The 12432-nt window shown below is 35.9% G+C and overlaps 1 protein-coding gene across 2 annotated transcripts in view; it reads right to left on the reverse strand.

Moving 5' to 3' along the window:
• The window catches only part of LOC118530836 (eukaryotic translation initiation factor 2D-like), a 39681-nt gene that overhangs the window by 20958 nt on the left and 6291 nt on the right, over positions 1 to 12432 (reverse strand). Inside the window, exon 5 of one of the 2 annotated variants that reach the window (XM_078078324.1) lies at positions 7249 to 7306. The exons of the other annotated variant lie outside the window; for it this stretch is intronic. Within the exon in view, the coding sequence (XP_077934450.1) occupies positions 7264 to 7306 (43 nt within the window). The 3' untranslated portion in view covers positions 7249 to 7263. Of the gene's footprint in view, positions 1 to 7248; positions 7307 to 12432 lie in introns of those variants that run through there. 2 annotated transcript variants of the gene reach the window in all.

Here is a 12432-nt window from a genome sequence, read left to right on the forward strand (position 1 = left end):
ATTTGCTTTTTGTTTTTAGATATTTCATATATATATATTTTCTTATATGAATCACACTTTTTGTCTTTTTGTGTCTGGCTTAGTTCACTTAACATAATGTTTTTAAATTCATCCATGTTGTAGCATGTATCAGAACTTCATTCCTTTTTATGACAGGATAATATTCACTATCTGTATATATATTTTGTTTATCAGTTCATCTATTGATGGACACTTGGATTGTTGCCACCTTTTGACTAGAGTGAATGATGCTACAATAAATACTGGTATATAATCATCTGCTTGAGTCCCTGCTTCCAATTCTTTTAGGTATAGACCTAGGAGTTGAATTGCTGAGTCATTTGGTAATACTATGTATCCAGTTTTGAGGAACTGTCAAACTTCTTTCCACAGGACCTGCATCATTTTACATACCCATCAGCAATGAACAAGAGTTCCAATTTTTCTGAGGCACCTGGGTGGCTCAGTCAGTTGAGCGCTCGACCCTTGATTTTGGTTCAGGTCATGATCTTGGGGTCTTGGGATCCAGCCCAGTGCCAGGTGCACTTAAGGAGGAGTCTGCTTGTCCCTCTCCCTCTGCTCCTCCCCACTTCCCCTCAAATAAAATTTAAAAAAAGAGTTTCAATTTTTCCACGTTTGCCAACACTTGTTTCTTTCTCTCTTTCTCACTCCCTTTTCTCCCTTCCTTTTAAAAAATTCTAACTATTCTAGCCATCATTAGTTTTTGATATACGTTGGCTAATTGAATTAAAATAAAAAATAAAAATAAATAAAAATTCTAACCATTCTAGCAAGCACGAAGTAGTATTGAATTGTGGTTTTGATTTGCATTTTCCGAATGAGCAATGCTGTTTTTGTTGAGTATCTTTCATATGCTTATTGGCCATTTGTGCATCTTCTTTGGAGAAGTGTCTATTCATGTCCTTGGCTCATTTTTAAAATTGTGTTGTTGTTGTTGAGTTGTAGGAATTTTAATATTTTTGAATATTAAAACCTTTTCAGTAATACAATTTGTAAATAACATTTTCCCATTTTGTGGTTTGTTTTTTCACTCTTGTGTCCTTTGAGGTACAAATGTTTTTAATTTTAATGAAGTCCAATTACCTATTTGTTGTTGTTGTTTTCCCTGTACTTTAGAGTCATATTTAAGAAACTATTGCTATATCCCAGGTCATGCAGATTTGCCCCTAAGTTTTCTTCTAAGATTTTATAGTGTTCTAAAATTTAGACCTTGGATACATTTTGAGTTAATGTAAGGTAAGGGTGCAATCTCACTCTTTTGCATATGGATATACAATTTTCCAAGATTATTTGTTGAAAATAATGTTCTTTCTCCATTTAATGGTCCTGGAACCTCTGTGGAAAATCAATTGACCATAGTTGTCAGAGTTTATTTCTAGGCTCTCAATTTTATTCCATTGGTCTACTTGACTCTGCCATGCCAGTACCATACTCTTTTAATTATTGTAGCTTTATAATTCATTTTTAAATCAGGAAGTGAGAGACTTCCAACTTTGTTATTCCTTTTTAAGATTGTTTCAGCTGTTCAACTCCCTGGAGATTGCATATGAGTTTTAGGATTAGTTTTTACATTTCTGAGAACATGCTGTTGGGAATTTGGTAGGTATACATTGAATCTGTGTATTGCTGTGGGTAGTATTGTCATTTTAACAATATTAAATCTTCTAATCCAGAAACACGAGGTGTCTTTCCATTTCTTTAGGTCTTCTTTAATTTCTTTCAGCAATTTTTATACTTTTCAGCGTACAAGTCTTATGCCACCTCAGTTAAAGTAATTTCTAAGTATTTTATACTCTTTGATTTTATTGTAAATGGAATTGTTTTCTTAATATTATTTTTGGGTTGTTCATTGTCAGTGTATAGAAATACAACTGATTTTTATGTGTTGATTTTCAGTCTTGTACTTTGCTGTATTTCTTTATTAGCTTTAACAGTTTGTGTGTGTCTCTGTATTCATTAGGCTTTTTTTCCATGTAAGATCATTTCACCTACAAATAGACATAGTTTTACTTCTTCTTTTCCAGTTAGAATGCCATTTATTTCTTTTTCAGGCCTAAGTGCTCTGGCTAGAACTTCCAGTACTATTTGAAATAGAAGTGGTGAATGCAGGAGTCCTTGTCTTGTTCCCAAACTTAGGGAAAAGCTTTCAATCTTTCACCATTGAGTATTATGTTGAGTTTTTTAAATACTTACTTTTATTGCTATCTGGAAAACGGACTGCTGGGAATAGAAGCAGGTGTACTAATTAGAAAGAAATTGCAATGTTTGTTGCTATGGTGGCTTAACTGATGAAAAAAAGTGGGCCGATTAGGGATATGTTTGGATGCAGGATGACAGGACTTATATCATTACAGGGTGGTGGTGTGGCAAAGACATTAGACGTGCACTGTCCAATATATCATTAGTCACACGTAGCTACTGAAAATTATAATTAATTAAAATTAAATGAAAATCTAGTTATCTACTTGTATTAATCACTGTTTTCATTTATACCAAAAATTTAACACTTTTTTCCAGCTTTACTGAGATATGATTGATAAATAACATTGTATATGTTTAAGGTTTGCAGCTCCATGATTTGATGTACATATATATTATAAGTAATTACCACAATAAGGTTAATTAACACATGCACCACCTCACATAGTTTTTTTTTCTTTTTCTTTCTTTTTGTGTGTGTATGTGTGTGTGTGTGTGGTGAGAATATTTAAGATCTATTGTCTTAGCAACTTTCAAGTATATAGTACAGCATAGTTAACAGTCACCAGGCTGTAAATTATATCCCCAGAACTTATTCATCTTATAACTGGAGGTTTACACCCTTTGACCATTCTCACCCATTCTTCCATGTGGCTAGTGGCTATCATATCAGAGATTGGAGACAGAACAAATCTATAATTGCAGAAAATTCTACTGGCAGCACTCCCCTAAATCCTGCCTGTGTGTTGGTCTCTGCCTTTCTTCCTTTTTCATGGCTAAGAAAGAGAAAATAGAAAAGGAAATAGAAACATTAGCATTTAGAGAGAGAAAAGTATTTTTCTAATGTAACATACTTAAATCAATTAGCATTGATGCAAATTAGATGCATTTGTTTACGTCAGAAGTTCAACAAAATACATTTGTTATAAATGAATATTCATGACAGTATTTTGGGGCAGACATTATGGTCTAATGTTTAAGAAATTATGCTATCATGTCAGACTTCTTATTTGTACTCTACCTCAAAGTAGATTAAGGATTATTTGTAATCATCTGTTTCTTCATAGATATTATAGGGATATGATATTTTTAGCTACTTGTAGTTATGAGAATAAGGAAATAAAGCTTATAACACAATTTCTAGCACATCTAAAATGCTTACTGAATCAGAGAGATATTTATGACCCCAGGTTATAAGTAGATGAGCAGATAGATGATAACATGATTTCATTATACAGCTCTAATTTCGTTATGCCTGCTTCAAATTCTGAGTAGTATTCAGATTTAATAGGAATTTATTAAAGGTGCATTTCTTTGAATATTCTGAACATTCTATATTTGATGCTATTTCTACATTTCATTTAATCAAAACAACTACTGAATGAAAAAGCTGTGGAACACCCAAAGGTAAGCAGTTACTTAGCCAGTGTAGGTCTTGTTTCTCAGGGAGCTGCTAGTATATGAAAAGAAGTCATGTTCATCAAGTATTACACATATTAAACACTGCAGGGATAAGATTTGTAATCCTCTATTTCTTCACAGGTACAATGGGGTTATGATTTTTTTTAGTATTTGGATTGTTATGAAATATGAATAAAAAATTGTGTGGTTATACTTTATGGCTTGGAAAGTTTTGACTTCCTTAATATTTAAAGATGCCCACAGTCATCAGAAGGGTGTGTTTTTGGTTAAATTACAAAGATATTTTTGTCATCAAAAAAATCTATAAAAGACATCCTGCCTGAAGAAACTCTTGTTTTTATTATAATGAAGAGCACATTTTACTTAAAACTAAGAAGGCCATGAAGGGGAATTAAAATTTCTCATTAGATAAAATGAAAAAAAAAATCACTAACATACTTATTTACTTCTATGTCCTCAAAATGGCAATATTTTCAGATATCAAACACTTCAGAATCATTCTGTGATCATTGTGGAAATGAAAGTTGAGAGGATGTTTAAAGTGAGTTTTTCATACATGTATATGAACAAAAATAAATAGGTTAGCAAAAAGGTTTGTTTCTTCAGAATCCAGCTATATAAGTAATGAACTTATTGCTCAATATATATAATTGCCTATACATATGTTTTGCACATTTTCTATTGAATTGAACTTTTCCTTATTGATATATAGAGCTTTTTATAAATTAGGTATGTTAGCTTTTTCATATGTACTGTGAATTCTAATTTTGTGCAGTTTGTTATGCCTTTTGCCTTTGGTTACCACGATTGGGGAGGGGGGTGGTTAAGCACACATTCTTATTTATAGCAAGTAAAAATAAATATTTTATTTTTTGACTTTTTGATTTTGAAGTAAAAACAGTCTTTTCTTCTACACTTTTGTTGGAGATATATATATAAATCATATGTGTGAATGTATATATCTTTAACTGATTTGGATTTATTTTAGTGTGTAATGAAGTATCAACTGAACCCCATTAGTTTTCAAATAACTACCCAGTTTGTCACAACACTGTTGATTTTAAAATTCCAAGACTCCCTGATTTATTTGAAATGCTACCTCTAGGATATGGTAAATTTCTTAAAAAAAAAATATTTATTTAAGAGAGAGAGAGAGAGAGAACATGAACAGGTGGGGCAGAGGGAGAGGAAGAGAGAGAATTTCAAGCAGATCCCACACTAAGCACAGACCCTGAAGCTGGGCTCAATCTCGGGACCCAGAGATCGCCACCCCAGCCAAAACCAAGCATTGGACACTTAACCAACTGTGTCACCCAGGAGCCCCTAGGGTATAGTAAATTTCTGTACATATGTGGGTCTATTTCTGAAACTTTATTTTGTTGGTCTGTTTATCCCGAAGTCACTAACTTAATTTTTAATTTTAGTTTTGTTTTGTAATAGGCCTAATCTTATCACTCATGTCATCCTTGTCACTCTTCTTTCCAAAGTTTTCTTGGATATTTATGCCTATTTGTTTTTCCATATAGCCTGTCCATGACACCTTTATGAAGTTGAGCCTTTCTATGGTATATATTTCCATGTATTTCATTTTATGTTTGTGATTAAGAATGCTGAAAATTTTTTCTCAGGTAGATTTTTCTCAACTTTTGTGTTTTTTTCTAAGCTTTTAATTTTATTTTTGTTTAAAATATAAATAAGGTCTTTTTTTTTACCTTATATCTTCAATTGGTCATTGTGTGTATTGATGAAGGCTATTGATTTATGTATTTTAATTTCACACCCACCACCTAACTGAATTATTTTGTTGTCTGCAGAATCTTTTCACTTAAGTCTAGTGGAATTGCTGGGTTTAAATCATATCAACTGCAAATATTGATATTTTTAGTGCTCTCTTTTCCGTGTTTATACTTCTAATTTCTCTTTTTTGACCAGTTACATCAGTGAGAATATCTAGTGCTGTGTTAGACAGTAAAGCTGATTATAGTACTTTCATCTTCTTGACTTAGCAATAAAGCTTTCAGTATTAGCCCATATATACGATGCTTACTTTTCACATATATATGATACACACAGATATATAAAATATATCTAGGTGTACATATATATATGTACATATGTATTTCATATTTCTATATGTATTTTACATATGTGTTTGTAATGCACACCCATACACACACACACACTCAATTCTCTTTCTTCTTGCTAATAATGTCTAGAAAGTCACCACAAACCCTAAATTAACAAATACTGAACCATTGCTCCTAGGGGTAACATGTGTACATGTATGTTTTTTGTGTGTAGAGACATATCTCACATATATTCTTAATTCCTAAAGCAATTCATCCTGGTAGATTATATTTGCTTTACTTTACAAAAGAAAAAACCAGGTTTAGAAGTGTTAGGTGACCATTCCCACTACCAGTACTAGACTTGACCTTCAAACCCTACAGGAACCGGCCATAGAGCCAACGTCTTGTACTGCACTGTGCTGCCCCCTGCTGTCTCCATCCCATGGTCGTCTCTGTAGAACTGCTGAAAGGACAAGACAGAGCAGCACCTTGTTGGACCTCAGCAGGGAATGTGCACATTTGGACAACTCCGATTTTTCACTGCTCTGTGTGTGTACATGTCCTGGAATGATGGTGAAAAAGCCCCAGGTATTAGTATTAACTAATACTTAATATAATTAAGTATTATATTAGTACTTATATACTAAGTATATTTCTCTTATATACTAATTAACTAATTAGTTAATTAGTATTAGTTTTGGGTTACAAATAGATTTTAGCCAGTAGGTGAAATTGCAGATACAGAATTGGCAAATAATAAGGATCATGGGTGTAAGCATTTATAAGTTATGTTAGGGAATTCCTCATCAATTTCTATTTTGTTCAATGTTTTTTTAACCAGTAATTAGTGTTGAGTTTTGACAAATTTCTTTTCAGTGACCAAGAAGGAGATCATTTGAATTTTCTTCTCAGATATATTGATATCGTGAGTTATTTTAATAAACTTCTTAATATTTTATGTATCTCTCTGACTTCTTAGAATACTCCTCTTGCTCATAATAAAATATTCTTTAAGTGAGGTCCTAAAACTTATTTTCTAGTTTTTTATTTAGATTTTTAATTGATATTAAAACAGAGATTGGTCTGTGAAATCTTTGTATGGTTTTTGTGCAATACATTTTTTTGGGGTTTTTTTCTATTGAGTAATACTTGCTTCATATAAAAATATTTGAATGGAATTATATTCTCTGGAGTAGTTTAAATGGCATGTAGAATTATCTGCTCTTTACAACAGTTTGTTTGAGGGTAATTCATGTTTTAGAAACTGAAATTACCTCATAAGCAATGAGTAAATAGGGGGATTATGACAGTAAAATGCAGTAGTCACGTTAGTTCCCGCACAATCTTTTTTGTGGATCTAGAGTATACAACACTAAATAACAACAGCTGAAGGGAAATTACATTAACGCAGATGCTCTCATTCACCTCTTGTTCCAGAGACACTTACTTGTTCGCCTTCCAGCTGCTACAGATCTTGATCCTGTGACGGCCAGACCATTCCTGAACTCTGTGGGTCTGTGGCTTGAACATCACAACGCTGCCCCCTCTGTTTCTAACCAGCCCGCTGGTGTGCGCTATTCCAGTCAGGGAGCAGCCTGGGAGAGTAAGGCAGGGCTTTCTGTCAGAGAGGCTCTTGCAGAATGCAGTGGCCTTTCCCACAGCGAAAAGGCCCTCCCCTGAACAGAGGGAATGTGGGCGGAGTGCGAGACACCTGGCTGAAATGGTGTCCGACTCTCTTCATCCTCTCACGTTCAGGGATTTCTGAATGTCCTCTGGGTCTGGACTCCTGGGGTGTCCTGTCTCAGCCCCCCAGGACTGAAGTCATTCATCTCTCCCCTCTGTGCCTCAGACAAGTGCTTCTGTCACTCCAGGCTGTTCTTAACTACATTCCTGGTCACAGACCTGGGAAGAACCAGCAGTGACGGGAACAGTGGCCACATCTCCGGTCTGTGACACTTCACCCCTCTGGATGGGGACTTGAGGAAAGTAAGGGGCTGAAGTTTAAGTTGCTGCAGATCCCTGATGTGGGGAACAGGCGCACATGGCCATTATTCCAAGGTGGTGATGCTTGAGTGGCACATAACCTCTGGAAGCCTTGAGGACCTGGGCCCTGACGTCCAATCCCCCAACCCCCCCATCCCCCCACCCCCACCCTGTGCTTGATTGCTGCTCTCAAGGTCAGTGCAGCTGGGCAGGTCAGTGGCTGGTCCTGCTCGGTGCCAGAGACAGAGGCCTCACCCACTAGAGCCCCGCCCTGGCTCTGCCACGCCAGCTTTCTCACTGCCCCCCGCATCCTCTAACCTATTTCCCCATAAGCCCAGGTATTTTTAAACACAAATTTGCTTTGTGAGAGCTTTATAAAAGCACAAATGTAGAAAAGATCTGTATTTAATATTTTCCTCTGAATCCACTGTCATGTGTTTCAGAGTTATTCTCCTTCACTCCCAAATGCTCTGCTTTCTTTTTGGTTTGTTTAGAATTGTATCTCTCTCTAGAGTCAGTTTTGGTAAATTAGATTTTTCTAGAAAATTATCCATTTTATTTAGGTTTTTAAATTTATTTGTACAGAGTTGTTTAAAGGGGTCTCTTATAATTAGAAAAAAATCTGCATTTATGATTATTTCCTTCTTGCTTATGCTTTCTGTTTCTTGATTAGATTGATGGTTTATTTTCAAAGAATCACCTTAGCCAAGTGTGTGTGTGTGTGTGTGTGCGTGTGTGTGTGTGTGTGTGTGTGTGTATGTTAGTTACACTATTGTGAAAATGCTGAAGGGATGGGAACAGCTTGGAATCATTCTTGCAGTATCTCCCTTTCTTTACGACTTACTCTGTTCCAATCTATTAACCAAGATGGTCAAAGGCATGCCATGCATATTGGCAGGGTGAGGAGGATAACAGTAGAAATTAAGTAAGCCAAGGAATCTTTGGCCTTAAACTCTGGAGAGAGTTAAAAATATTTAATGAATCAGATTATTCACAAAGTTCCAAATGTCTATTTACTCAGGTTCCTTTTTAGTGACAATTAGTGAGTCAATTATGAATTCAAACACTGTCATAAAAGCATAACAAATTTAATAATGTGAAGCATTACAGTGAAAATTAGATCAGAAAATTTTTCAAATATTCAGGTAAGTTCATAATTCATGTAAAACTTGTCTTGGACTAAACTTTCAAGGAGGCTAGTTACAGAAGGTGTTAAATGCCTTTCAAAATCACAAGCACATACTTCACAAAAAATCTATGCAAGCTAATGTGGCTGATTTAAAAGCATTTTAGAAAACAAGTTGTCTTTTTATTGGGGTGTTTTTGTCAGGCAGTCAGAGAATGTATATTTAACATTAATTTGGAAAACTTAGATAATCTAAAAAATTTTAACATTGTCTTACAAAATACTTTCTGTGATCATCTTTAAAGCTTGATATTAATTCTGGTTTTCAAAAATGAAAATTTGAGCATTAATTAGACTTACTTTAAATGATGTGCTGTTGAAGGGCACCTGGGTGGCTCAGTCGGTTAAGTGTCTGCCTTTGGCTCAGGTAATGATCTCAGGATCCTGGGATCGAGTCCTGCATCGGGCTCCCTGCTCCATGGGGAAGCCTGCTTCTCCCTCTCCCTGCTGCTCCCCTTGCTTGTGCTGTCTTTGTGTGTGTCAAATAAATAAATAAAATCTTTAAAAAAAAAAGGATGTGCTGTTTTATAGTTGATAAAAACTATTCTTTCACAAATCTTTAGAGATTACCCTGTGATACTGAACTATTACCTTAGAGTTCCCAGTGCAGTAACATAACAACAAAATATATTTCAATCTCAGTATATTCAACATTTAAATGCATATTTCTTGGGCTGCCTGGCTGGCTCTGTCAGTGAAGTGTGCGACTCGATCTCTGGGTTGTAGGTTCAAGCTCCACATCGGGTGTAGAGATTACTTAAAAATAAAATCTTAAAAAATGTGTATTTCTTATTTATCAATAATATGAATATTTCTGTAAATGAGAAAGTTGACTTGGGACAAAGTACCAAGTAACAAAAAGTGTCGAATTATTTTATCTTGTCTTTTCTCATCATACCCACAGATTCTATGACAAGCTATTTTAGTGCGTAGAGTTTGCAAGATACACTGGCCATGAGCCTTCATGTGTCTTTCATTGGATAACATTTTATCCTTTTTTTTTCCTAGTTGTTTTCCTTCTGTTCTTCATAGGTCAAACCAAATTTCTTCAAAGAAACTTTCCTTCATCTCTCAAGTTTTGAATTTCTTCCCATTTCTTTCTCTTTCATAGTCCTCTTTGTGGCATGTATGATATTTTTACTAGAAATGTTAATTTTATAGTATTTGTTTAATATCCATATCCCCTGATAAAATGTAAGTTTCACGAGGGCAGGGATTCTGTCTGGTTAGTTCACCATGTATCCTCAGCACCGAGCAAAGTAAAGGCATAGAAGGCAAGCAATTAATGCATACATGAATGGACATGTAAACGAATAGGTGGATGGATGAGCACAAAGCCTTTTTCACACAATTACTCACACTTCATTCAGAGTGGTCGTGTCTGATTTTATGGGATGGGGCAGCCTCAGGTTCTGTTGTGGAGCTACTTCGTCCTCAGGAGTCAGGCAGGACTCTGGTTTGAGACTTTGTTAAAAATTAATATTCACCTAAGTTGATAATCAGCCAAATCAGAAATGATTGGATTTTGTGATTAGAATCTCCTGGTGATTTAATGTCTCATTGGGCAGCTTTGATTTTGGTGAAGTAAACAACCCATTCTCCCATGTCACCTGATTTTAACTGAAGTGAAAGTGCTTGTGGCCAAACTGATTCCAGGTCATATTCGAGTGTTATCAGCCCATAGTGCCTTCAGCCAGTTCTTTTTGGGGGATTCTATTCACCGGCAAATTAATTTTCTAGATAGTCATTCCTTCATTTCTCTCTTCTTTCAATTCTTTTTTTAACTTGGCTGGATCGGGAGCCCAATTCTAGCTTTTAAAAGTTTACTATAAAGGATATTTGCAAAGGCAGTTTTTCAAGCATTATTCAAATGATAATTTTTGTATAAATATTATATATGTATTTTTAAAGATTTTATTTATTTATTTGAGAGAAATAGAGTGAGAGAGAGAGAGAGAGAGGGAGCCTGATGTGGGACTCAACCCCAGGACCCTGGGATCATGACCTGAGCTGAAGGCAGATGCTTAACTGACTGAGCCACGCAGGCGCCCCTAAATATGGTATATTTAATATATGTTATAATTTACCATTTAACTGTTACAAAATACAATAGTTACATTTTGATCTGTGTTTTCACACAGCAAGGTTCTCATGTTTTTCTGGTTCTCAGCTTTTTGACTGTCCCATTTCTGTCTCCTTCCTGGGCCCCACTAGCTCTATCTCATCATCTGATCTTCTCCACAGTATGGAGACTGATAGAACTAACTTCTTACCAGCCAGATCATTGTCTAAAATAAAATTTTCAAAATATTGGGATAGGACCATATATGCAAGTATTATTTTAATCTTGATACAAGGGCTGATTCCTGAAACAGGCAAGTTAAGATTTATGCTTGTGCGAGACATCTAAAGGGGAGGCTGGGTGGGTTGGGGGGTGGAAGGGGGAGAGTCATAGAATATCCATACAAAATTAAAACAGGAAAAAAACACTTGGATCATTAGACTCTTTGATTGACAACTGAGTGGGAGGGGGATTCATTTCCCAGAATCAGTCTGAATACCATTAAAAGTTTATCTTGAAATTGCTTGAACATTTTATCAGAAATGCTAATTTCTTCCAAGAAGGTTATGAATTACATTTCAAGCAAAAAGGAACAACAGATTTGGGACATCACTTATTCTTCACATTTTCTTCTGTAGACACCCCAAATACAGTATTTTAAAATTTAATTCATCCTTTTGTCCCATTCACCAAGTCAAATCTACACCTCCCCCTGTGTTTCCATTAAAGGTTGTAGCTCACCATTCACCTGGACACACATAGTAGACATCTCAGAATCATTCTAGACATTTTTTTGTTCCTTTATCTTCGACATCCGTATAATTCCCATGCCTGTCATTTCACCTGTTAATTTTGTTTAATGCATTCACTTCACTCTGACCACTCTGGCTCTCCCCAGGCTCTCCTCACATATTTGCCAGGTGAGAGCTGCCTTGTACATGGGAGTGGTAACTCCCACATATCTATCCTCTAAACTGCAGTCAGAGCAACCTCGCACGAATGAAATCTGGCCCCCCACACCCTTGCTTGTAATCACTCAGAGATATCTCCACTATCCACATAAGGAAGTCCAAGTCTCCTTAAAGAGCTTCAGAAGATTCACGAAATCCTATCTACCTCTCCTATATCTAGCTTCTTTTAGTTTCATATTTTATGGTTTCTAGGAATGTAGTAGCTTCTATTGCTACCTAACAAGTTACCAAAGTCAGTTCTTTAAAACAGCGGAGACTGACTTTCTATGCGTCAGGAATCTGGGTGCTCTGCTCAACTTGTCACAAGACCGGAAATCGAGGTGTTGGTTGGGCTACGCATTTTTTCTGCAGGTCAGTGTCCTCTTTCAAGCTCACAGAGTTGCTGCCAATATTCGGTTTCTTGCAGTGGTAGGACTGAGGTCTCCATTCTCTTGCTGGCTCTTGGGCCAGGGACGGCTCTAAGCTCTTTCAGGCTCTTCTCAGCTCCCTTCCCTGGGACCTCCTCCCCAGGCCCTCTCA

Source organism: Halichoerus grypus, chromosome 7 (assembly GCF_964656455.1).
Source record: "Halichoerus grypus chromosome 7, mHalGry1.hap1.1, whole genome shotgun sequence".
Classification (NCBI taxonomy): domain Eukaryota; kingdom Metazoa; phylum Chordata; class Mammalia; order Carnivora; family Phocidae; genus Halichoerus; species Halichoerus grypus.